This window comes from Macaca mulatta, chromosome 15 (assembly GCF_049350105.2).
Source record: "Macaca mulatta isolate MMU2019108-1 chromosome 15, T2T-MMU8v2.0, whole genome shotgun sequence".
Lineage (NCBI taxonomy): Eukaryota > Metazoa > Chordata > Mammalia > Primates > Cercopithecidae > Macaca > Macaca mulatta.
In genome coordinates, this window is record NC_133420.1 from 62074383 (window position 1) to 62101192 (window position 26810).

The 26810-nt window shown below is 49.2% G+C and overlaps 1 protein-coding gene across 3 annotated transcripts in view; it reads left to right on the forward strand.

The window, feature by feature from the left end:
• FBXO10 (F-box protein 10) overlaps positions 1-25963 on the forward strand; it is a 67152-nt gene extending 41189 nt beyond the window's left edge. For all 3 annotated transcript variants that reach the window (XM_015117421.3, XM_077965682.1, XM_015117422.3), the window contains 8 exons: positions 4166-4315; positions 7260-7396; positions 11319-11389; positions 13644-13796; positions 14778-15047; positions 18276-18589; positions 20792-20973; positions 24145-25963. In XM_015117421.3, coding sequence (XP_014972907.2) covers positions 4166-4315; positions 7260-7396; positions 11319-11389; positions 13644-13796; positions 14778-15047; positions 18276-18589; positions 20792-20973; positions 24145-24319 — 1452 coding nt within the window. In that variant the 3' untranslated portion in view covers positions 24320-25963. The remainder of the gene's footprint in view (positions 1-4165; positions 4316-7259; positions 7397-11318; positions 11390-13643; positions 13797-14777; positions 15048-18275; positions 18590-20791; positions 20974-24144) is intronic.
• The last annotated feature ends 847 nt before the right edge of the window (positions 25964-26810 follow it).

Here is a 26810-nt window from a genome sequence, read left to right on the forward strand (position 1 = left end):
AAGAATAAGAGTTGGCAGGGGCCGGGCGCGGTGGCTCACGCCTGTAATCCCAGCACTTTGGGAGGCCAAGACGGCCAGATCACGAGGTCAGGAGATCGAGACCATCCTGGCTAACATGGTGAAACCCCGTCTCTACTAAAAATGCAAAAATATTAGCCAGGCGTGGTGGCGGGCACCTGTAGTCCCAGCTACTCCGGAGGCTGAGGCAGGAGAATGGCGTAAACCCGGGAGGCGGAGCTTGCAGTGAGCCAAGATCATGCTACTGCACTCCAGCCTGAGTGACAGAGCGAGACTCTGTCTCAAAAAAAAAAAAAAGTTGGCAAGGTGAAGATGCGAGGCAAAGGAGGTGCGTGTGAAGGCCCAGAAGTGAGGGGAGACGCACCCTTTCACCCTTTCAAGCAAGGCCTTGATCCTTGCTCCTCCGCAGAAGGCTGTCACCTCTCCCTGTCCTCTAGAACATCCCAGGAGGGTAAAGGCTGGCAGGAGGAGCCTGATTGCTTGAGGCTCCAACAGGAAAGGTGTTAGCCGGGTGCTATGACTCAAGCCTGTAATCCTAGCACTTTGGGAGGCCGGGGCGGGCGGATTGCCTGAGCTTAGGAGTTTGAGACCAGCCTGGGCAATACGGTAAAACCCCATCTCTACTAAAATACAAAAAAAAAAAAAAAAAACAAATAGCTGGGCACGGCAGTGGACATCTGTAGTCCCAGCTACTCCGGAGGCTGAGGCAGGAGAATTGCTTGAACCTGGGAGGTGGAGGTTGCAGTGAAAGCCAAGGTCGCGCCATTGCACTCCAACCTGAGTGACAAAGCAAGACTCTGTCTCCAAAAAAAAAAAAAAGAAAAGTGTCACTGACTGTGATTTTCTTCTTTATGTGTCATAAATTTTAGTTGGAAGTCAGATAGCTCGTGTAGGACAGTGGCGACTGAGGTCAGTAATACTTTGTTTGGAAATGGGCACACCTCTTCTTTTGCCTGGGTTTTCGGGGGTCTATCTAGTTAGGAGCTGAGCCCGTTTGAATTATGGTGGTGATAGGATTATCCTCGGCTTCCTGTAGGCTTCAGCTGCCTCCAGCATTACCTCGTGCTAGTTTTCTCCACTTCAGGTCATCCTTTGCACCCGCTCCTCAGAGGTGATCTCTCGCTGCTCTCGCCCTCCCCCAGCAGTAGACTGCCATTATTTATCACCCTGCATGATGGCAGGGTTTCCCTCTTGTCCTGGGTCATCCTTAGTCTAGGTAGGTGCTGTGACTGTGGTCTTGAGAGCAGGACTTTTTCAGTGACCCTGGCTCCTCCCCAGCACTAGGGGACCTCTGATGATCTGGCCTAAGTCGCTTTCCTCCCGACATCCCCAGAGATAGAGTTTTTCCCCCTGTTTCTCGATGCGAAAGGTTTGTTCTGTAAGAAAATTAGGGGGAAAGAACACATGGGGGGCTTAATGGCTCTCTCACTTTCGTCCCCAGCCTGCATCAGGAGGGTGCTGTCTCCAGTCTCTCATCTGCCCCCGGTTTTCTCCATGAGCACCTAGTGAAGGCCACAGAAAAGTGAACAGGTGCAGCTACTCCGAGAGTTTCTGCACTCACACTAGTTCACAACTGACCTTTAACAGTGTTAGCTGAGTTCTCCTCACTGGCTTGTGTGACACATGCAGCCCTGCATTCAGCAGGGAAGTGCTCAGGCCTCGTCTCCTTGGAGGCGCCTGTCTTTTTGCAGCATTCAGGCTAGCTAGTTGTCCAGCAGCCTCAGCTCTGATGGGTTCCAAAAAAGCTATGTTTGTGTATATCATCTTCTTTCTACTTTCTCCATCCTAAGCAGAAGCTGAAACCTTACAATTTATACTCTTGTTCTACTTTAGTCTTCACAGAATTTTATCTTAATGCAACATATTATTAGTAGCACACAATTTATAATAATGTATTTTATTATTAATCTGTAATTGTTTAAGACAACATAGATAGATGTATTCCAGATTTTTTATATATTATCATGCTTTGGTATCCGTAGGGGCTTGGTTCCAGGATACTAAAATCCACAGATGCTCAAATCCCTTATATAAAATGGTGTAGTATTGCACATAACCTGCACACATCCTCCCACAGTTCAGTCATCTCTAGATTACTTATAATACCCAATACGATGCAAATGCTATGTAAATAGATCTTCTACTGGGTTTTTTTTTGTTTGTTGGTAGGTTGGTTTTTTTTGTTGTTTTATTTTTTTTAATTGAGACGGAGTCTCCACTGTGTAGAGTGCAGTGGTGCGATCTCAGCTCACTGCAGCCTCCGCCTCCCGGGTTCAAGCGATTCTCCTGCCCCAGCCTCCCAAGTAGCTGGAACTACAGGCATGAGCCACCATGCCCAGCTAATTTTTTGTATTTTTAGCAGAGATGGGGTTTCGCCATGTTGGCCAGGCTGGTGTCAAACAACTGACCCCAGGTGATCCGCCCACCTCAGCCTCCCAAAGTGCTGGGATTACAGGCATGAGCCACCGCATCCGGCCTATACTGTTTGTTTGTTTGTTTTTTTTTAATTCAGTTTTATTTTATTTTTGAGAAGGGTCTCACTCTGTTGCCCAGACTGGAATACAGCGGCCCAATCTCAGCTCATTGCAACCTCTGCCTCCTTGATTGAAGCGATTCTCCTGCCTTAGCCTCCTGAGTAGCTGGGACTACAGGCGTCTGCCACCACGCCTGGCTAATTTTTGTATTTTTAGTAGAAACGAGGTTTCACCATGTTGGCCAGGCTGGTCTCAAACTCCTGACCTCAAGTGATCTGCCCACCTCGCCCTCCCAAAGTGCTGAGATTACAGACATGAGCTATCACACCTGGCCTGTTTTTTAATAAATTTTATTATTTATTATTTTTAATAATGTATATTCAATCCGCAGTTGGTTGAATCCATGGATGTGGAATCCACAGATATTGGGAGCCAACTGTGCTTATTAAATATAAAAAGAAAATGTCTGGGAGGCTGAGGCAGGAGAATGGCGTAAACCCGGGAGGCGGAGCTTGCGGTGAGCTGAGATCTGGCCACTGCACTCTAGCCTGGGCGACAGAGCGAGACTCTGTCTCAAAAAAAAAAAAAAAAAGAAAATGTCATTGGAAATATATCCCTTTATTAGCAGGTTGCTGGGTTATGGTACCTTGTTTGAAGGAGGCTTTGTTATACCAATATTTCTAATCATCTCTTGGTTTGGCGTCTCAGTAGTTTTCCACCCGAGGGTGATGCACCATGAAAGATTTAGGATGTGGAAGAACAGGTCTTTGTTTTATAAAGTGGAAGGGAAGGTGGGAGCAGAGAACCTGTGTGGTACCTTACTGTCCATGCCGTCTCAGACAGGTGGATTTTAGTGGAGGTGCATTGGAAGTGGTGGACCTGGAACTTTTTTTCATTAAAAGTAGCTGCACCCTTGACCCCTAGGGAAATCTTCATGCAACCTTAGTGCATGTAGAGTTTGAAGACCACTCAATCCCATCTTCCCCTAAGCGTCCTTTCTATCCCATCATCCCATTGTGCTGCTTGCAGGTTCTGAATACGGAGCACAGGGCCATGCTTCGGTCCAGGTTTTAGTTAAAGGACCAGTGTGGGCCAGGTGTGGTGGCTCATGCCTGTAATGCCAGCAGTTTGGGAGGCCACGGTGGGAGGATCGCTTGAGCCCAAGAGTTCCAGACCAGTCTGGGCAACATAGGGAGATTCCATCTCTACAAAAAATAGAAAAATTAAAAACAAAATTACTACAGCCCACATCCATAGTAAAAATAAAAATAAACAAAAATCCAAAAATTAGCCTGTAATCCCAGCTATTTGGGAGGCTGAGGTGGGGAGGATCACTTGAGCCTGGGAGGTGGAGGTTGCAGTGAGCCAAGATTGTGCCACTGTACTCCAGCCTGGGCAACAGAGCAAGACCCTGTCTTTAAAAAAAAAAAAAAAAAAAACCAATGTGAAGACTGTTAAGGAGCCTGCAGGGCAAAGCCAGGCAGGGCCTGGAGATGGCTGTGTCCTGGGAGCACACAACGGGAGCATGGCTGTGCCAGCATTGAGGTGTTTCTCTCGCCTATGGGGTAAATGGCATGGATGAGGTGGTGAGGAAAAGACTCAGGTGTTCCTCCAGTGGTTTCTAAGAAAATATTTGTAACAGGAAAATAAATGGCTTTCTCTTTTCTTCTTAGATCATCATGCTCAGGAACGACATTTACCGCTGCCGAGCGTCAGGCATCTTTCTTCGCTTGGAGGGCGGTGGCTTGATTGCCGGCAACAACATTTACCACAATGCAGAGGCTGGTGTAGACATCCGGAAAAAGTCCAACCCACTCATACTGGTACTTTGTGTTCGTTCCCTATTCAGGGTGACTCTTGGTTTTCAGAAACCTTTTGTGAGGATATTTAAATACACGTGGCCCTCTTGTATTTATATGCTTCCTGTTTGCAGGTGGCTCCTGCTCTGTGTGTCCTTGTGTATTAGCAGTGACTTTGGACAAGTCATTTTCTGGTCATCTCCCCATTAATAAGGAGGAGGACCAGAAAGACAGGAAAACCTCACAGGGCCCTCAGCCCTTGTATGCTGTGGTTGGCTTTGAGTTTGATAAGGATAAAGAGAATGATGTCTGCCCTAAAGACACTTGGATCCAAAAACAAACAACAGCAGCGAACCCCACCAAGTTAGTTTATTCATTTGTATAAAAGCACATTTCGGATATTTAGTTCTGAAGATTATTTGTTTCATGGTTATTGTGAGGCCATATTGAGTTCGATTTTCTACCAGTGTGAAAACCACTTAAAATCCTAGAGTATGTGGCCAATGACATGAGAGCAGCTTCTTTTCTGCTCTGGCTCTTCCTGAGAGGCAGGTTTGGGGTTTGGGGGTTTTTTGTTTTGTTTTTACACAGATTTATGGGGTATGGGAGAAATTTTGTTACATGTGTACTGAGAGACAGATTTCCCAGAAGTTGGGAAATGTAACAGAATTTTTTTGTTTGTTTGTTTGTTTTTTGAGACGGAGTCTCGCTGTGTTGCCCAGGCTGGAGTGCAGTGGCGCAATCTCGGCTCACTGCAAGCTCCGCCTCCCAGGTTCACGCCATTCTCCTGCCTCAGCCTCCAGAGTAGCTGGGACTGCAGGCGCCCGCCACTATGCCCGGCTAATTTTTTTGTATTTTCAGTAGAGACGGAGTCTCACTGTGTTAGCCAGGATGGTCTCGATCTCCTGACCTCGTGATCCGCCCGCCTCGGCCTCCCAAAGTGCTGGGATTACAGGCATGAGCCACCGCACCCGGCCTGTAACAGACTTTTTATGGGCTTGAAAAAATAATAGCCACCATTAATGCATAATGCTTATTATATGCCAGATACTTTTTTAAGCACTTTGTAGATATTTACTTATCATTTAATGCTTACAGAACCCCGTGAAGAATTATTATTACCCCTATTTTGTAGTAAAGATATAGAGCACAAAGAGGAAGAGGATCCTGCCCAAAGTCCTACACCTAGTGACAGAGCTGGGATTTGAATCCAGGCAGTCTGACTCAAGGGTGATGTCTGAACCCATTATATCTTGACTGCCTATAAAGATACAGAGAGAAGGCTGGGCACAGTGGCTCATGCCTGTAATCTCAGCACTATGGGAGGTCAAGGCAGGAAGATCCCTTGAGTCCAGGAGTTTGAGACCAGCCTGGGCAACATAGCAAGACCCTGTCTCTACAAAAAATTTTAAAAATTAGCCAGGCATGGTAACTCACACCTGTAGTCCCAGATACTTGGGAGGCAGAGGTGGGAGGTGGGAGGATCGCCTGAGTCTGGCACGTCGTGGCTGCCATGACTGTGGCATGGTAGTGAGCCATGATTGTGCCACTGCACTCCAGCCTCGGCAACAGAGCGAGACCCTGTCTCAAAAAAAGAAAAAGAAAATACACCCAGCTAGCCAGTGTCTCCTGCCCACCCCTTCCCCTCACTGTGTTTCTGCCACGCAGCTAGTGGTAGATGCATGGCCTTGGCTTAGGAAATTATTGCCCCTCTGGCTAGAGAGATGAGAGGGGTTTGCCCTTCTGAGGATAGAGGGACAGCAGGTGGAGGGGGGAAGGGAGTGGTACATTTTAGTCCTGGTGTTGTAAAAGGGTACGGGGATGGAAACACCACTGTGCACTCCTTTCGGAGCTCTTCAGCCCTGTGCGGGACTTCCCTTAGGCAGTGGTTACCCTGGTGAGCCTACCAAATCCTTCAGGAAAAATCCAGAAAGAGTAAGAATAAGGAGAGTTTGCACACGAAACACTTTAAAACCAACTAGAACTTTATTTCTATGAAATCGTTTTGGAAGAGATACAGCTAACTTCCCAATTTGCAAAGTATAGAATTGGCCTTCCGCTATAAATTAACAATTAGAGTGAGACAATAGTATTATTCTAATCTAAAAATATTAAGTCACTGTGCAAAAGCAACTAACTGGAATGGGAAAGAGAAAAACTAGGCTTCAGATCTGGCTCTTCCACAAATGTACTTACTATATAATCCTGCACCTGTTTTCCCATTCACACAAAGAGATATCAGAAATGAATATCTTGCTGGGTGTGGTGGCTCACACCTGTAATCCCAGCACTTTGGGAGGTCAAGATGGGAGGATCACTGGAGGCCAGGAGTTCAAGACCAGCCTAGGCAACAAAGCAAAAACCCTGTCTCTACCAAAAAAAAACAAAAAAAAACAGAAAGATATCTGTTGGCATCCTGTAGCTCATACACCTTCTAAGACCTTATGCCCCATGGGACAGCTTGGCACCCCAGTGTCTGCATCTCCCGCTGACCCTTCCTAAATGAGAAAGGACTAGAAGTCAAATGACTCTGACCCCTCTGTGGATGTGGCCCCTTTAGGACTGCACTTGGCCAACATTTGGTTGCCCTGGGGTGCTGCCCTTCCCCAAGAGATGGCCTGGAAGTTATGGCCTGGCCAAATGATTGTGTGTTTGGGGGACTCATTAGAGGCTCTGAAACTTTCAGTAGCCTGCCTTGCAGGTGAAGACCAAGAGCCCTCCTAAGAGGCTGGGCAGCGAAGACTCCAATCTTCATAGTCTCCCTTACAGGTTTTGATGTGTGTACTGGTGCAGGAAGGGCATGGTGGCAGCACGACCCGTTCCCTTTGTCATGGGCTAGGGATCTTACAGTGACGTCATTTTTTCCACTGTGTTCATCCCGCCATGGAGATGTGGGCGGCAGTTGGGCACTCTGCTTCTCACCGGCATGTCTGATCTGGCTTCTGTGGTGTCTCATTTTCACTTGCAGTGTAACCAGATCCACCATGGCCTTCGCTCTGGCATTGTCGTCCTTGGCAATGGGAAAGGCATCATCCGGAACAATCAAATCTTTTCCAATAAGGAGGCTGGCATTTACATCCTGTACCACGGAAACCCCATCGTGAGGTGTGTGCTGCTGTTTCCCTCCTTCGTCTTTGTTAACCTCCTCCCTGTCTCTCCTCCATTTGAAAACACTCTTTACAGAAACAACTGTACAGATGCAAGCACAGAAGCGACTTCACTCATCATCCCACGCCAGTAACACAGCTGCTTTTGTGTTTATGTGCCCTTCCAGTTAACTCTGTGTAGGCGTTCTATTTGGCAGTCACTACTGAGCACTTTCAACATGGGCAGAGTCTGCTCCCTGGGAGCTTACTCTAGCCTGGAGAAATGGGCACAGAAGTACCCCAAGGCAGGGATGGAACATAGATTTCAGCTCACCTAACAATTTCAGTTAGTTGCTAGTGGTGACTGGAGGAGCTGTGTCAACATCCTGGTGCTGGCCCTGGCCTCAGCACGAAAGCATGTATGGTCAGGGACTGATATAAGTGATAGGTGGGAGGCGGCAGTGGCAGTCCTGGGACCCTGTCTGCCGTCGCAGCTCTAGTATGGGGCAGACTGTGATAAATGCTGTCAGAGTGGTACCAGAAGGAGAGACTCATTCTGACTAGGAGGATGTGGGAAGGCCTTATTTAGGAGGTAGCATCAGAGTCAGACTTTGGAATATGGGTAAGACTTGACTCATGCAGATGGGGGCAGGGAGGGGTCGGTGGATGTTCCTAGTAACGGGAACAGCATGAGCAAAGGCAGCAGGGCACAGCAGATTCAGGGGTTAGCAAACTGTTCATGGTGGCTTGAGAAAAAATCTGACATGGTGTGACAGTGCTATAGAATATTTTAAATTGGGATGGTCCCAGAATATCTTGGGCCCTGTGGTCACCACAGCATGACCCTCGATGTCCTTGTGGCAGACCATCTGTGCCACACAGCAGAGTGGAAAGGAATGATGGAAAGAAAGGCTTGGGCCAGATGAGGAAGGCCTTACGTAGACCAGGCTGAGGCTGGGGAGCCTGTTCTGTCTACACAGCAGGGACTCATTAAAGGCTCTGAGCAGAAGGCTCACACAGTTATGTCTGTGCTTTAGGAGAATAGCTGGCATTAATGGGCAGCAAGTATATTCAGAGCGCTTTCCTCCCCTGCATTATTCCGTAGGTACTTCGTTTCCATGTTGTTGCATGCATGGCCTTTCTATTCATCACCTTGGAAAGTTTCACCATATTCCAGTATTTTGATATGCCATAATTTTTGAACCAGACCTAATTGCTGGTTCAAAAATTATGGAATTTAATCCTGTTTTTCACTGTTACAGACAGCTTACTAAAAACAATTAGTGGTCATAGAGCTCGTTCCCTTCTGCATTATTGCCTGAACAGAAGAGTATTTGTATGTATGTGTGCCGTTCACTGAACACACATTCCAGCCACCCTGTATAAGGGGGCAGTGATACACAACATGTATAAGAACAGTCCCTGCCCCGTGGATTGACAGTCTCATGCTGGAGACGGACACACACTCACACAGCCATGATAGAAGACTCACCAAAATGAGCACTTTACTAGGCATTCGTGCAGACTGCCTGAAGAGCTCAGCCGTGATCTCAGCTGAGCATGTCAGGGAGCTGACATTTGAGTTGTGCTTCAAAGATAAATAGGATTTTATGGCCAGGGGAAAGGCATTCTGGGCCAGAGGCAGTGAAATTCAGGGTATGTCTGAGAAAATGGTGAGAAATGTGGTGTGTCCGGGCACGAGATGCCAGAGGGATAGTGCAAAGGCAGGCTGCTGCTGGACGGCAGAGAACCTTGAATGCCAAGCGTGACAGGCAGAATAATGGCCCCAAGGATGTCCATGTCTTAGTCCCTGAGCCCTGTGCATATATTGCCTTACAAGGCAGAAGGAACTTTGCAGATTTGATTGAGTGAAGGACCTTGGAGAAAGATGAAGGGAGGTTATTTTGGATGATACAGGTGGGCCCAGTGTAACCACAGGCCCTTATGAGAAGGAAGCAGGGGAATCAGGTTAAGAGAGCAGGGGCCGGGCGCGGTGGCTCACGCCTGTAATCCCAGCACTTTGGGAGGCCAAGGCGGGCGGATCACTTGAGGTCAGGAGTTCGAGACCAGCCTGGCCAACACGGTGAAACCCCATCTCTACTAAAAATACAAAAATTAGCCAGGCGTGGTGGCAGGTGCCTGTAATCCCAGCTACTCGGAAGGCTGAGGCAGGAGAATCGTTTGAACCCGGGAGGTGGAGGTTGCAGTGAGCTGAGATCGTGCCACTGCACTCCAGCCTGGGTGACAAGAGCAAGACTCCATCTCAAAAAAATAAAATAAAATAAAATAAAGTAAAATAAATAAGAGAGCAGGAGATGTGAGGACAGAAGCAGAGGTCAGAGTGATGAGGCCACAGCCCAAGAAGTGCAGGCGGCCTCTAGGAGCTGGGAGGGATGAGGAATGGATTCTCCCTGGAGCCTCCAGATAGAACACAGGTCTGCTGACACTTTGATTTTAGCCCTGAGAAACCCATTTTCAACTTCTGATCTCCTGAACTGAAAGACAGAAATTTGTATTGTTTTAAGCCACCAAATTTGTGGTAATTTGTTATAGTAACAATAGGAAACTAATACACCAACCTGAAAAGTCTGGGCTTTACCTTGGAGATGCTGGGGAACCATTAAAGAGTTTTGGGTGAGGAACATCATAATCAGATCAGTGTTGGGTTTATAAAACATAGTCATCTTGAGAGAATAAGTTGTGCTTTTTTCCTTTGTTTCTTTGCAATGAGAGATAAGAGTCTGGAGCAGGATACAGAATGAAGTTTAAGATCCCTGAAATGGCCTGGATGAGACAAACCATAGCATATATTTTTGCAACAGAAAGTTACATAACCTATTATGTTTCTCTTTTTTCCTTGGATGCAGAGAAGCACAGGACTCAAATTGTGCTCATCTGCAGTTAATATCCCATCTCGGGCTCTTAGTATGCTGATCTGTCTGCTTCTTCTAAATGTTTTCTCATCCCTCCTGTATCTTTATTCTGCTTGCCCCATGTACACACATACACATTTCTCCAAGTGGCCACGGATCCTTTCTGGAGGTGAGATTTATAGTAAAAATACGCCAGGGCTCAGTTACTCACGCTGGTAGTCCCAGCTACTTGGGAGGCTGAGGTGGGAGGATCACTTGAGTGCAAGAGGTCGAGGCTAGCCTGAGCAACATAGCGAGAACCCATGTCTTAAAAAAAAAATTGTAAACATTTTCTGGCTCAAACATTTGAGGGTTGGATAAAATACATATAAGGCCAGGCGCGGAGGCTCATGCCTATAATCACAGAACTTTAAGAGGCTGAGGCGGACGGATCACTTGAGGCCAGGAGTTCGAGACCAGCCTGGGCAACATAACAAAACCCCATCTCTACAAAAAATACAAAAAATTAGCTGGATGTAGTGTTGCACACGTGTAATCCAGGCTGAGGCATGAACATCTCTTGAACCCAGGAGGTGGAGGTTGCAGTGAGCTGAGATTGTGCCACTGCACTCCAGCGTGGGTAACAGAGCAAGACCTCAAAAACAAAACAAAACAAAAAATATGTGTGTGTATATATATATATATATATATATATGCATGGGTATATATGTAGATGACAGTCAGGTGAGGCTACAGTGAACTGGATATCATTGTGCGTGTATAGCATAGTTGGGGGTTTAGTTTTTGGTCAAGCTGTCCCAGTGACAACTAAACATTTTATATGCCTGGATTATAAAGGGACTTTGGGAAATGCTTTTATGCCGCTGTGGACTTGAGCCATAGGGAGGCTCAAGTGATCCTCCACCGCAACCTCCCAAGAAGCTGGGGCTACAGGTGCACACCACCACACCTGGCTAATTTTTTGGATTTTTTGTAGAGACAGGGTTTCCACGAAAGAAGGCGGTCTCCTGGAAGCATGACATTGATGCCCTGGGCTCACCTCTTTGTTTTGTTCTCCTTCCACTTTAGCGGGAACCACATCTTCAAGGGCCGTGCTGCCGGCATAGCAGTGAATGAGAACGGCAAAGGCCTCATCACAGGTATGGATGGAACTGCCTGGCACCTGGCAGCCAGGCCAAGGTCCCCTGGCATCACCTCCCAGCTTCAGGACCTCACACTGTTCCTTTACCCCCACAGACGACGGCCTCTTTCTCTGACTGTGGGCTGGAGCTCAGGGACGCCAGCTGCATGGTGGCCGTGCTTCTTACAGGAGGGCCTAGCACAGAGTGGGTGTCTGTTCCTTCCAGGCCCAGAGTCGACAGGCCATCACCAGGTGCCTCACAGATGTTTCAGAAGCACCAATGCCCAGCCACCTATCCGAATCCCTCCTCAGTCTTTGTTCGGACCTCTGCCTGCTCTGGAAACCTCCACCCGGCTAACCCTTGCTTATACTTTGGGACTTAACTTAATTGTCACTTCCTCAGGGAAACCTTCCCTGACTTCCCCATCGTACACAGATACACTCACTATACCCAGGATGCCTCCTCTCTAGGGCCTTTGACTTAATTTCTTAGTGGTTTGTGGTGTCCGTCTCCTCTGTTATAAAGCGGTGAATTCCACAAGGCGAGGGTCAAGTCTGTCTGGTACATCAGTGTAGCCTCAGCACAGAGCAGAGCTAGGCCTGGGGTATGAAAGGGATTCCACAAATGCTAGTCCAGGGAATCCCGTTGACTGTACTTACCAGACATAGATTGAGCACGTGTTGCATACAGGCCGTATTCCAGAAGCTACAGGTGCAGCAGTGAACAAGGCTCTCAGCCACTGACATTTTAGGAGAGGAAGCAAATAAATAAATCAAAGCCTACATATATGAGCAGAAAATATCCTATCTGAGGGTGACAAGTGCTCTATGGATAATTAAGGCAATAGAGGGACTGGGTGGGCATTTGGGATTTTGTGGTCAGGGCAGCCCTCTGAAAAGATGACAAGGAAGCCAGATCCCGAGTGGGAGTGGCGGGAGGAGCTGGGAAAGAACCTTCCGTGTAGGACCGCCTGTGAGAACAGACTTAGCATGGCCGAGTGGACATCACTTGTGGGACTGGAGTGTGGTGCGCAAGGGGCCTGCAGTGGGGTCATGGAGACAGGAAGAGGCCAGTCACACAGGCTCCTGAGCCATTGCACCTCAGTCCCAAGAGGCTGCGTCTTCCCTGCCAGTGTTGGAGCAGCAGTGTCATGGATTACCCTTCTGACCCATGACTCTTTCACCTACCCCTGAGAGATGGTGGCTCCCAGGAGGAGGAGGGGATGGGTGTGGTCAGAGCTGAGGCTGAGAAGGACAGGTGAGGCTAGCGCCTTCTCACAGGCTTGTGGGTAGATGGCCACATTCTGCCTCTGAGGGTTCTAAAGCCAGTTTATTCTTTTTTTTTTTTTTGAGACAGAGTTCCATTCACTCTTGCTGCCCAGGCTGGAGTGCACTGGCGCAGTCTCGGCTCACTGCAACCTCTCTACCTCCCGGGTTCAAGTGATTCTCCTGCCTCAGCCTCCCGAGTAGCTGGGATTACAGGCATGTGCCACCACGCCCAATTTTGTATTTTTAGTAGAGACAGGGTTTCTCCATGTTGGTCAGGTTGGTCTCGAACTTCTGACCTCAGGTGATCCGCCCACTTCAGCCTCCCAAAGTGCTGGGGTTACAGATGTCCAGCCTATTCTTTGTTTCGTTTCCTTTTTGTTTGGTTGGTTGGTTTTTTGGATACCAGTGTCACTCACCAAAGCTAGTTTATTCATTTTTTTTGAGGCAGGGTCTCCGTCTGTCATCCAGGCTGTAGTGCAGTGGTGCGATCATAGCTCACTGCAGCCCTGACCTCCAGGGTTCAAGTGATCCTCCCACCCCAGCCTCCCAAGAAGCTGGGACTACAGGTGCACACCACCACACCTGGCTAATTTTTTTGTAGAGACAGGGTTTCACCATTTTGCCCAGGATTGTCTGGAACTCCTGGGCTCAAATGATCTACCCGCCTTGGCCTCCCAAAGTGCTGGGATTACAGGCATGAGCCACCGTGCCCGGCCAAAACTAGTTCATTTTTAATCATCAGTCCTCAAGGCCATTGGGTGAAGTAGGTGCCGGGGAGATAGGAGTGCACAAGATAGACACAAGCCTTGCCCTTGGGGAAGGGAGTCAGCAGATAAGTCCCTGAAACGTCAGACAGCAGACAAGATTTACAGTGCTAATTGCTGGCAGGGTAAGGCCAGGGCCTCCTCGTCTGGAGTGGCCTTGATCGAAACTGTTCAAGTCCTATTTGCCAGCACTGGAGCTGGCCCTTGGGTACTAACCTTCTTTTCTGCTTCTCTCCATAGAAAATGTCATCCGTGAGAATCAGTGGGGAGGTGTGGACATCCGCCGTGGAGGGATCCCGGTTCTGAGGAGTAACCTCATCTGCTTTGGCTATTCAGATGGCGTGGTTGTGGGAGACGAAGGCAAAGGCCTCATAGAAGGAAATACCATCTACGGTGAGGAGCTTGTTCCCAACCGGGCCAGGGAGGCAGGAAACCCAGTTTCCATCTCCAGTTTGTGGGTCCTGAGAAGGTCACTGCCTTTCCCCGTGCCTCAAAGACCTCATCTGAACAGGCATTCTCAGACCACAGTCACCCAGGCCCTCTCAGAACAAAGAGCCTCTTATAAATCATGTTGTAGTCCAGATTGACCCCGGGGGTTAGCAAAGCAGAAGGCTTTATCCCCTTTTAAAATAGCAAAAGACAGGAGTTGTGTCATGTCTTAAGAACAGGACCATTTCAGCCCTGGCTCATGTGCATCTAACTCCTCTCATCCTTTCTTTTGATCCAGAGAACTGAAAATATAATGGGAAAACAAGATAATCACAGGAAGAAAACTATTCTCACTCAGTGACTTTGGGCAGAGCCTTCATCTGTCTGGACTGTAGCTCTAATAATACAGTGATGATAATAAAGGTGACTCAGGCCCACCTCTCTGCTCGGCCCTTTCTATGCACAATCACATTTAATCCTCATGATTGCCTTCTGAAGGAGGCACAGTTGTTAACCCCATTTGAAAGATGAGAAAACTGAGGGACAGAGAAAGGTTTGGTAACTTGCTCAGGGTCTCACAGCTGGCAAGTGGTAGGGCTGGGATTCCAACTGAGGCTGCCTCCTATGCAGGGAAGGATTGGTGCCCCCTTGGCACTGTCACTGTGGGTTCATGTGCTTCTGATGTGGACATGTGGCCCTGACAGTCCTCAGAGCGCTTTCACACTGTGTGGAACGAGCCAAGCTTGTGAGGTTCACCTGATCCTGACGACCTCTCTTGTGTGAAGGTGAAGTCTGCAGCTAGAGCTATCAAGTGGCTTGTCCGAGGTCATTAGCAAGTCAGGGACTCTCTCCCAGGCCAGTGGCTTTTGCTTCCCCTCTCAGGGAGACTCAGGTGCCGCTTCACCTGAGTTCAGTGTCGGTGACCAGCTCCTCTCACTGTTCCAGCTAACAAGGGCTGTGGTGTGTGGATGATGTCGTCCAGCCTCCCCCACGTCACCAGCAACCACGTCAGCTACAATGGCCTGTATGGAGTGGCAGTGTTTAGCCAGAAGGATGGCTCCAGCGAGTTACCTCGAGGCCATAGGGCTCAAGAGAACTTCAGCGAGGATGGGGACGCCATCCTCTGGGAGACAGAGCTGGAGAAGGAGGACGACCCACTGCGCCGGCCCATCACCATAGCTCTTGTTGAGTCTAACAGTATTAATCACAATGGAGGTGAGTGTACCCCCTCAGCCCCTGCTCAAGAACCTTTCATGGCTCCCCACTGTTTTTTTTTTCTCCAATTTAAAACTCTTAATTTAATTTTAATTTAAAACTTTTAATTTAATGTTAATTTAAAAGTAAACTTTAATGTCAAAAATGCAAACTTGGGGAGGGCAGAAAGATCACACACAAGGTCGCCACTTCACACTTGGAGGGTTGCACAGCGGCCAGGGAGAGGCGCTCCTCACTTCTCAGACAGTGTGGGGGCCAGGCAGAGGCGCTCCTCACTTCTCAGACAGTGTGGGGGCCAGGCAGAGGCGCTCCTCACTTCCCAGACAGTGGGGTGGCTGAGCAGAGGCGCTCCTCACTTCCCAGACAGTGTGGGGGCCAGGCAGAGGCGCTCCTCACTTCCCAGACAGTGTGGGGGCCAGGCAGAGGCGCTCCTCACTTCCCGGACAGTGGGGTGGCTGAGCAGAGGCGCTCCTCACTTCCCGGACAGTGGGGTGGCTGAGCAGAGGCGCTCCTTAATTTTTAGACGGTGCAGCCACCAGGCAGGGCCTTCTGCAGACTGATCCCAACTTGCCCTCAGGCCTCATCAGCCACTTCCAGCCTGATCCCCAATCCCTCTGCATTTATTCACTAAACTTGAATCCATCTTCCTGCCTCCTAACCTGCTGACCTCACTCATGCCGTTTCTCCCATCCACATGTCCCAAACTAACGTGAACTTCAAAACCTGCTGTGAATGTATCCCTTCATTCCTTCCTCCTTTGAACCAGGCCCTCCCCAGCCCCACTGGCATTTGTTATGGGGCCTCATGGCTGTATTTATTTCTGTGGCTGTTCCATCAACACTGATAGGCCATGAACTTGAGACAAAGAACTGAAGTCCACCCAGCTCAGTGCCCCTGTCCCTGCAGTACCAAATCCCACCTCTGGCACATACACTTTTAATCAATGCTAGGATACATTTCTCACAATTTAACACCTCTCCTGAGATGCATATCATGGTTGAATTGGCAATGAGTTTTCTTTCCTAGGCAGAAAATAAAAATGTTTTAAATCTATGTTATCCTAAACCTGATGAAAAATGGAGGCCAGGTGCCAGGGATCACGCCTGTAATCCCAGGACTTTGGGAGGCCAAGACGTGGGGATTGCTTGAGGCCAGGTGTTGAAGACCCGCCTGGGCAACATAACAAGACCTGGTTTCTTTAAAAAAAAAAAAAAAAAAAAGAAGAAGAAAAAGAAAAATTAGCTGGATCTGGTGGCATGTGCCTGTGGTCCCAGCTACTCAGGAGGCAGGAGGATCACTTGAGCCCAGGAGCTCAAGGCTGCAGTGAGGTATGACTGCACCACTGCACTTTAGCCTGGCAACAGGAGTGAGATCCTGTCTTTAAAGAAAAAAAAAAAAGATGTTAGAAGATGTTTGATATTTCTTGAATTAAAAAAAATTACTGTGTAGTTCATCTAACTCCAGGGCTCCCAAAGCTAGCTGATTATCAAAATCACTGTGGGGTGGGGGTTGGAGGGTAGGATGGATGGGTGGGTCAGGAAATGGAGGAAGGCTTATTAAGAACAGATTCCTGGGCCACGTGCAGAGCTCACACCTGTAACCCTAACACTTTGAGAGGCCAAGGCAAGAGGATCGCTTGAGTTCAGGAGTTCAAGACCAGCCTAGGCAACACAGAGATCCCCATCTCTACTGAGATAAAAAATTTTTTCAAATTAGCTGGGCGTGGTGGTACATACCCGTAGTTCCAGCTACTAGGGAGGCTGAGGTGGGAGGATGCTTGAGCTCAGGACTCAGAGTTTGAAGTTGCAGTGAGCTATGATGGTGCCACTGCACTACTGCCTGGGCAATAAAGCAAGACCCTGTCACAAAAATAACAAAACAAAACAAGATTCCTGGGCCTGGTAAGCACTTGCCTGTGGTAGTGGTAGAGGACAGGGAGATGGATAACCAGCAGCCCTAACCCAATTATTCGGAAAATGAGTTCTGTCCCCTCCCAGGTCAGTTTCCTCCATGTGGCCATGCTGTCTGTCCAGTACGACAGGCAAAGCCGGCTACATTCACAAATACTTATTTTTGTTGTTCTCAACCAAGCCAGGAGAAGCAACAGGCTGGTGCCACGAAGAGATTTGAGCTTGCAGGCTCGTGGCTGCACACTGCTGCAGGGCCCCAGTCATCGTCCTGCACACAACCTCCCCCAACACTGCCCCAATAGGGGCTAGGGCAGTGGTGGGCAGAGGGACCTACTGCAGAGCCCTCCCCTCCTCACCCCCAGATCTGGCTGCCCTACTGTCTTTTCCTGGCAAGCCATGGGGCTCTAATCCTGCTGACTTGGGGCTTTTCTCTTTTTTTTTTTTTTGAGACGGAGTCTCGCTCTGTCGCCCAGGCTGGAGTGCAGTGGCGCGATCTCGGCTCACTGCAAGCTCCGCCTCCCGGGTTCACGCCATTCTCCTGCCTCAGCCTCCCGAGTAGCTGGGACTACAGGCGCCCACCACCGCGCCCGGCTAATTTTTTGTATTTTTAGTAGAGACGGGGTTTCACCGTGGTCTCGATCTCCTGACCTTGTGATCCGCCTGCCTCGGCCTCCCAAAGTGCTGGGATCACAGGCGTGAGCCACCGCGCCCGGCCTGGGGCTTTTCTCTTAATGTACCTAGTGTCTCTGAGTACACACAACCCCAAGCATCAGTTTCCCTTTCCCAAATTTCTAACACATTTTTGACACATATTTCTTCGCTTAGTAAGTTTTCTACTCCAAAATTACAGAATTTTCATTAAGAAGAAAATTTCCCCAAACAGTAGGGAGGCAGATTCCAGCTTAGTGTAGGAAGGAGAGCAAAGCAAAACCTTCTAACGAGTAGATCTGCCTTTCCAGAGGGGGAGTGGGCACCCCGTCAGGGAGGTGGAAGTGGCAGTAGGATGGCGGTGGTGCTGGAGGCATTCAAGCACATGGTGGGAGCTCAGGCCAGAGGAGCCTTCTCACATCATGTTTCCCTGGCTACACTGAATAAGGACTTCATGCAGAAGAACCAGAGTTTTGTTGATGCACCTGGATTTCCTCCTGTTTCATCAGCTTGGAAGATGCAAACTCAAGGGGTGGTTCTGAGTGTTGCTACCTCTTCTTCTCCACTCTGTTCTCCTGGAGTGCACAATTCAGGGAAGGCTTTTCCTGACTGCTGGTGTCAGGGCTGACCCTGGGACCCCCCCTGTGCTTTCCAACCCCTCCACCCATAGCCTCAGGACTCTATGTCCAGAGCAGCGAGGCACTGCATGTCATCACCAATGTGATCCACGCGAATGGGGACAGAGGCATTACTGTGGCCCAGAGCAGCCAACCCACCCGAGTGGCCAACAACAGCATCTCCTGCAACCGGCAAAGTGGGGTCAAGGTTGAGGCCCAGTGCAAAGTGGAGCTCCGGGGCAATGGTATCTATGACAACAGAGGCCATGGCATTATCACCAAGGGCGACAGCACCATCGTCATTGAAAACGATATCATTGGCAATCGGGGCAGCGGGCTGCAGCTGCTGCCTAGGTCCGACACTAAAGTGAGTATGTGTGCGTGTGTGTGACATGTGGTGCCCACACAGGGCACAACCCTGGGACAGTCCTCGTGGCCTCTGCTGAGAACAGAACCGTAATCACTCAGCACTACAAGGGACAGTATCCCTCCTGCCAGGACTCAGCCTGGGAAATGTGGGTGGGACTTCCCACAGGAGGGGACAGAGAAACCGAGTCCTGAAGGATGAACAAGGGCTCACCAGCAGGAAGCCAGGGATGGGGTGTCACCTTGTCATGGCGTTGGGAGCCTCCTGAGGTATCTTCATGGTCTCCAGGTCAAGGTCAGACTATTTCAGCTCTCTTTCCTCAACAGAATCTTGCACAGTGCCTGGTGTACAGTAGATGCTTAATGAGGAGAGAGATCCTGCCTTGGGGACTTTGCACACACTCTTCCCTATATACCCCACATATCCCCTGCCCCCCTTGCACTACAGTCCTGCAGCTTAGCTGTGTCTGTTCAGGAAGAATACCTAAGCCCCCACCTACCACCCGAGGCTGTTTGAGGTACCCCTTGTCTGGTGCTTTTGCCCACCCCTACCTCACATATCACTCTCCACCGTGCTCGGTCCTCACAGCACTCTCCGCCGTGCTCGGTCCTCACAGCACTCTCTGCCGTGCTGGGTCCTCACAGCACTCTCCACCGTGCTCAGTCCTCACAGCACTCTCCGCCGTGCTCGGTCCTCACAGCACTCTCCACTGTGCTCGGTCCTCACAGAGCGCTCTCCACAGTGCTTGGTATCTCTTCCTTTACCTATTTGTCTCCCCGCCAGACTGAGCTCTGAGCACCTTTCTATGCAGAGCCCTGTTTCATTGTGGAGCCAAACAGACCTTGTCCCTGCCCTTGTGGAATTATGATCCCAAAGGCTCTATTTTTATTTTTAGTTTAACAGTTTTGGGGGTACAGGTGGTTTTTGGTTATATGGGTAAGTTCTTTAGTAGTGAATTCTGAGATTTTGGTGCCCCTGTCACTCAAGCAGTGTACACTGTACCCCATATATAGTCTTTTATCCCTCACCCTGCTCCCACCCTTCCCCCCGAGTCACCAAAGTCCATTATATCTTTCTTATGCCTTTTCATCCTCATAGTGTAGCTCCCACTTATAAGTAGTAAGCAAGTAAGGACATAGGATATTTGGTTTTCCATTCCTGAGTTACTTCTCTTAGAATAAAGGCCTCCAAGTCCATCCAAGTTGCTGCAAAGGTCGTTATTTCATTCTGTTTTATGGCTGAGTAGTATTCTGTGGTGTGTGTGTATATATATATATACACATATATATACCACATTTCTTTTTTTTGTTTTTGGAGATGGAGTTTCACTCTTCTTGCCCAGGCTGGAGTGCAATGGCATGATCTCGGCTCACTGCAACCTCCACCTCCTGGGTTCAAGCCATTCTCCTGCCTCAGCCTCCCAAGTAGCTGGGATTACAGTCATGTGCCGCCATGCCCAGCTGATTTTGTATTTTTAGTAGAGACAGGGTTTCACCATGTTGGTCAAGCTGGTCTCAAACTCCTGACCTCAGGTGATCCACCTGCCTTGGCCTCCCAAAGTGCTGGGATTACAGGCACGAGCTGCTGTACCCAGCCTGTACCACATTTCTTTATCTACTCTTTGGCTGATGGGCAGTTAGGTTGAATGCATATTTTTGCAATTGTAAATTGTCCTGCTATCAACGTGCGTGTGCATATGACTTTTTCATATAATGACTTTTTTTTTCCTTTAGGTAGACATCCAGTAGTGGGATTGCTGGGTTGCCTAAAGCCTTTTTACAGTTCTGCAGCTTCATAGGTTAGTGACTTTAGGCAGGGAGTGAAGAATTCTGGGGCTTTGCCTCTGAGCACCGCGGGAGCAGAGGAAGGGAGAGAGGGACACACTTTTGTCTCAGCTGGGTTGTCAGTGGCCCTGACTTCTGACACTAGGTCTCCTCTCTGCAGGCCTTTGCATATTGTTTCTCCTTCTGCAGCAGCTCTCCCTGTTCTGCATCTCATAAATGCCTACAACTTACCTATCACCTCTTCCAGGAAGCCTTCCCTGGCTCCCCCAGACTGTTCTTGGTGCCCTTCTTTGAGCTCATAGGCTCTTCATTGACCTGCCTAGCATGTTCCTGCCCCTCGGTTTTAGAACTGATCATTCACTTGCCTGCTCAGTCTATGAGTCCCTGAGGTGTGACAATCTTTGGCTGCCTCTCCCAGGTAATAAAGAACCGGATCCACTCATTCCGGGCCTATGGCATTGCAGTGCGGGGCCGTGCCAAGGCCCTGGTGCAGGAAAACATCATCTTCCAGGGCAAAACAAATAAGACCATCTTTCAGCAGATCTCAAACAACCGAGAATGTGTCATGCAAAACAACAAGTTCCTGGTCTTCAAGAAAAAGTGAGTGCCTGGGGTTGCCTGAACCAGTCCTCTAGAGCCACAGTAAGCTCCCCGAAGAAGCCAGGCCCACACCCGGGGATTATGGTTGCCCGGGCTCCCTGCAACACTGCCAGCTGTCGACTCCAGTCAGAAAAAGGCCTGTGCCTGGCTCTGTGTCAGGCCGGGGCTGAGGATTCGCCGGGAGGGAACAAGCTTTTTAAGAGTCAGGGGTACGTGGTTTCAAATCTCAGCTCTGCAGGTTACTGGCTGTGTGACCTTGGGCAACTTACTTCACATCTCTGAACCTTAGTAAAATCCATTTAATAAGATCACGCGACCTGTCTGAATCTCTGAGGGGTTGTAAAAATGTTAGTTGCTGCTGCTGCTGTCCTTTAGTCGCTCTGCCTCAGTGTATCACAATTGCTGCCACCCATCTTCCCCAGACCTCTCTGTCCTTTCATGTTCCCCATTTCAGCGACATCACCATCCAGTGTTCTCACAACAAAACTTCTGCTCCCTTTTTCTCCCTAATCTGAAGATGTCCAGTCACTCACCAGGTCTTGTTGATTCTGCTTCTAAAATGTTCCCTTTTCCGGCACCTCCTCTTCCCCAACTGCTGCCACCCTACTTCAGGTCTCAGCACCGCTTACCCTAACCTGTACCGCCTATATTACTGCAGTGCACAGCTGTTCCAGCTGCCTCTGCACGGGCTGTGTTCTGATTGGTCCGTGCTTTTGCTTTCCCATTCTGGTTGTAAAATCACACTGATATTTGCTGTAGTTGGTATCACTCCTGCACTGCCAATGTCACCTATCCCCCCGCAGCAGCCTCCTGCCAGTCTCCCTGCCCATGACTACCCCCTGCTCCACTCTGGAAGTTGTCCCATGTATCCCGCCAGTTTAATCTTTCTAAGTGAGAGCTCCGGTCACATCGCATCCATGGTTAAAAACCTCTCATGGATCTTCATGTTCTGTAGTAATGATCTCCATACTTTTTGTATTACACACACACTCAGGAAAAAATATTCTTTGAAGAAACCCCCTGATGTAGGTATACCTATTTATTTATTTATTTACTTATTTATTTATTTGGAGACCAAGTCTCGCTGTGTTGCCCAGGCTGTAGTGCAGTGGTGCAATCTCGGCTGACTGCAACCTCTTCCTCCCAGGTTCAAGCAATCCTCCTGCCTCAGCCTCCTGAGCAGCTGGGATTACAGGTGCCCACCATGACTCCTGGCTGATTTTTGTGTTTTTAGTAGAGATGGGGTTTCACCATGTTGGTCAAGCTGGTTTCGAACTCCTGACCTCAGGTAATCCACCTGCCTTGGCCTCCCAAAGTACTGAGATTACAGGTGTGAGCCACCGTGCCTCACTGGTATACCTATTTATAACTTCTATGTGTTTATTCTAGCAGTATATTATTTACATTATAAACTATCTCCAAAATATAAAATGTTAAAGTATAAAGTTAAAAAAAATATCAAAATTCTAGTATTTTCTTCCCACATCCCAGCAGATTATATTGTGGACTCCCTGGGATCCACCTCCTCCTCCCCTTTGGAGACCCCAGGGTACAGGGTATAGCCCGGACTTTGCCAGAGGCAGCGCTGGTATTGTGCACTGTGTACCCTGAGGTCCTAATTGTCTTTTCCAGCCTCTCATTTCATCTCCTTTTCAGTACTGATCCCCTGCTGCCAAACTCAAATATACACAGTCCTCCCAACATGCTTAGGCCTTTTTACTCACATGCTAGTAACCAACCTCTGATTCCGTCCACAACTTTCTAATCCTTTCACTGTAACATCATTATCATAAAAATACATATAAGACAACGTGTTGCCTTAAGCAAATGGAGATTTAGCGTGTAAAGTTGGTTCCTTGTAACTCAAGCATTAGAAAACTGTGACCACAGCTTCACTATCATTTTATTTTTCCCGGCCCTCCATACTCTCTACAAGAGTTTGGGTGACTGGAAACCCACTAAATTCTATCCTCCATAGATTTACATTTTCCCAGATGTCATATAAAAGAAATCGTGGCCGGGTGCAGTGGCTCATGCCTGTAATCCCAGCACTTTGGGAGGCCGAGGCGGGTGGATCACCTGAGGTCGGTTATTTCAAGACCAGCCTGGCCAACATGGTGAAACCCCGTCTCTACTAAAAATACAAAAATTAGCTGGGTGTGACAGCACGCAACGGTGGTCCCAGCTACTTGGGAGGCTGAGCCAGGAGGATCACTTGAACCTGGGAGGAAGAGGTTGCAATGAGCCCAGATCACACCACTACACTCCAGCGTGGGTAACAGAGCGAGACTCCGTCTCAAAAAAAAAATAAAAATAAAACCCAGAAATCCTGCAGTATGTAGTCTTTTGAGTCTGGCTTCTTTCACTTAGCCTAACATGCTGGAGATTCATTCATGGTGTTGCATGTAAGGCATTCATTCCTTTCGATTGCTGAGTAGTCTTCCCCTGTATGGGTGTACTGCACAGTTTATTCACTCATCAGCTGAAGGGTATTTAGGTAGTTTCCAGTTTTTGGTGATTATGAATAAAGCTTCTATAAACATTTGTGGTCATACAGCTGAAAAGAAATGAAAGAGGAAAAGTTGGGCACTGTTGCACACACTTGTAATCCCAGCTACTTGGGAGGCTGAGGCAGGAGGATCACTTGAGCCCAGAAGTTTAAGACCAGCTTGGGCAACATAATGAGACCCTGTCTCACAACACCCACCCTATGATCTTATCCAGATTCTTATTTAAAGAGGGGAAATCGGCTGGGTGCAGTGGCTCAAGCCTATAATCCCAGCACTTTGGGAGGCTGAGGTGGGAGGATCACTTGAGCCCAGGAGGTTGAGGCTACAGTGAGCCATGCTTGTGCCACTGCACCCCAGCCTGGGCAACAGAGTGAGACTGTGTCTCAAAAAAAAAGTGGGAAAATTTAGGCCTGTAGGGGGACCTTGTCCAAGGCTACATGCAGAGTTGAAGGCAGAGCTGGACGTGGAATGCAGGGCTTTTGCCCCTTAGTTTCTTATCCTCCCACCTCTTTGGGCTAACACTAAACTGGAAGATAAAACCTACATCCAGATTTAAACACCTGGATCCACCAATCTGGAACCAAAGTTAAGATTGTGCAGGGCATTCAGCCAGCACTGCAGACCCCTCAGAAGTTCACTGACTTTTGTTTTGCACCTCCAGGTCTGATACGTGGCGCCTGGTGAACCCGCCAGCACGGCCCCACCTCGAAACCTCTCTGAGACGCCCCTCGGCAGCCCACAATGGGCAGAAGGTGACAGCCATGGCAACAAGGATCACGGCCCGGGTGGAAGGTGGTTACCACAGCAACCGCAGTGTCTTCTGCACCATCCTGTGAGGACCCAGACCTGCTTCAGGGCCAAGCCTGGATGGGTGCTTAGAGGAGCTGAGGTGGAAATAGTGCCTGAGAAGACTCCACCCCTCCCCTCCCCCCCCACCAACAAATGGGTCCCAGGCCTTCAAAACACAGTACCTCCAGAACACTTCAGCTCCACAGCCCGTAACAAGGAGGAAGTGGGAAATGGTTTTCAAGAAGGGATAGAAGTTGGTGGGTTTCCAGTCACTCAACGTCTGTAAAGATTGTGAAGAGCTGGGGAAGCTCAAATGCTGAAGCTTTTGGTCAGGATTTTCTTTGAGTTCTAAGGAACCGTGTTTTACACACACCAAACCCAGACTCTTCTCAGGAAAGAACAGATTTACTTCTGATGGTGGGAAGTGATTCTAGTGAGGTGGAGAGAGACAACTGCCCCAGAATTTTCCCCTTTGCTGGACCTGTCTCCCTCTCAATCTCTCCAACGACCCTACCACACCCTCCCAGTTGTCTCTGGAGGCTGGAGAAGTTGAGTTTGGTTGACTTGAGGACTTGGACATGGACCTGGGAGGGAGGGAGGACGTGGGAGCAACAGGAGGCCGCACGGAAAGGCTGCCCAGGGATGAGAGAGGGACACACTGAAACAGGTGGGGCTCCAGCGTGCAGGCAGGTGCTCGGCTGGGTGGACAGGGATGCACAAGGCTCTACTCCATCCCCAAAGGCTCCCAAATGCAGGAGGTTTCAAACCCCACGTCAGCGCGCCCACACCAGCCACCCTTCTTGGCACCAGGCTGTCCAGATGGGGGAACCTGGGCCTCTCGTTTGCATCTGTGTTCTCATGGATGAGCGCTGGCCTTTACTGACCCTCCCGAGCCTCCCGACTCTGTGCCTTGGCTCATGCTTTTTCCTCCTCCTGGCATGCCCTTCTCCCCCATCTCCGTGTCCTCCTTTCCTCAAGGTTTAGCCAAGACACTGCCACCTCCACATAGCTCTCCTCGCCCTCTTTCCCCCTCTGGGCCTCAGTAGCCTTCTCTGCTCCCTCTCAGGGTACTGAGCACTTTCTGCCTTGTCCTTGAGCTATCTGGGTCCATAGCCTGACCCCCCACTCACCTGTGTGCTCCCTTAGGTAGGGCCACATCTGACTCCGTGTCCCCAGATCTCAGCTCTGGGGCTGGGGTGGGATGAGTGGCCTGAGTGAGGAGAGGAAGGCCAGCTCCCAGAGGACTTTACTGAACCGTACTGTGAATATGTCCAAGTCCCAAAGCCAGGCGAGCTCAGACCCCACTGCTTGAGGAAGGGGGCTGGATGCAGGGCCAGCTCAGCCTGAACAATCCCCTCCCACTCGGCCTTTCCTGTGGGGCCTTCACCAGCCTGCTGGGGTCACTGTCGTGCACATGGCTGCATGGCTGGTTCTATTGGCCCTAGGTGCTGCTCTGTTGGGTGGGATGGGAGAGGGGAGAGGGAGCCAGGAGCACTGGGTTCTCCCTGAGAACACTGGGCACAAGAGTGCTGGCCTCTTCTATCCCTGGCGCTTCCTTTGCACTTGTTTGGTGGCCCCAATGTGAGTCGCTGTAGAAAATGCTGCCTTTACTATTTTCTAAGAAATGATTTTTCTGTGAACCAACAGTAACAAAAACCTCAGTAACCAAAATAAAGTTCTATATTTTAAAAGAGGCACTTTGGGAAGCCTTTCCTTGGTCTGGGCATACCCTGGGGCTCCCAGACGGCCAGGTCCAGCACTGTTTCCTCTGGAGGAGACAGGAGAGTCCTGGGGCTATGTTGTTGGGTCCGCTGGTTCCTGTGACAGTTCCTGTGACAGCTCCTGATAGAGAGCTGGGGGGCTCGATCGGGCTATAATTCCACTCCTGCCTGCTTGCCCAGTGGGCTCTGTGAAGACAACAGAAACAGGCTGTCCCCGTGGATCACTGGACCGTCAGCTTAGGGACCTCAGACCCGGGAGCACACTTCTCCAACTTCACTTAGAATTTTTGCTATATCCATATGTCACCTGAGAAGTTAGTACTTTTTCCTTTAAATCTACTTAATTTTTAGAACTTTTAAATATGCAGAAAAATTGAGCAGATCGATGGTTACGACAGAGTTCCCATACTACCCTTGCCACCCCCAGGTTTCCATGTTATTAACATCTTATGCTATCAGTGTACATTTGTAAAAATTCATAAACTAGTACTGGTACATTACTAACTAAAGTCCATGGTTTATTCAGATTTCTTTCTTTTTGAAATGGGATCTCACTCTGTTGCCCAGGCTGGAGTGCAGTGGCGTGATCATGGTTCACCGCAGCCTTGACCTCCCCAGGCTCACTCAGGTGATCCTCCCACCTCAGCCTCCTGAGTAGCTGGGACTACAGGCATGCGCCACCACACCTGGCTAATTTTTGTATTTTTTTGTAGAGATGGGGTTTTGCCATGTTGCCCAGCCCAGTCTCAAATTCCTGGGCTCAAGTGATCCGCCTGCCTTAATGCCCCAAAGTGCTGGGATTACAAGCATGAGCCAC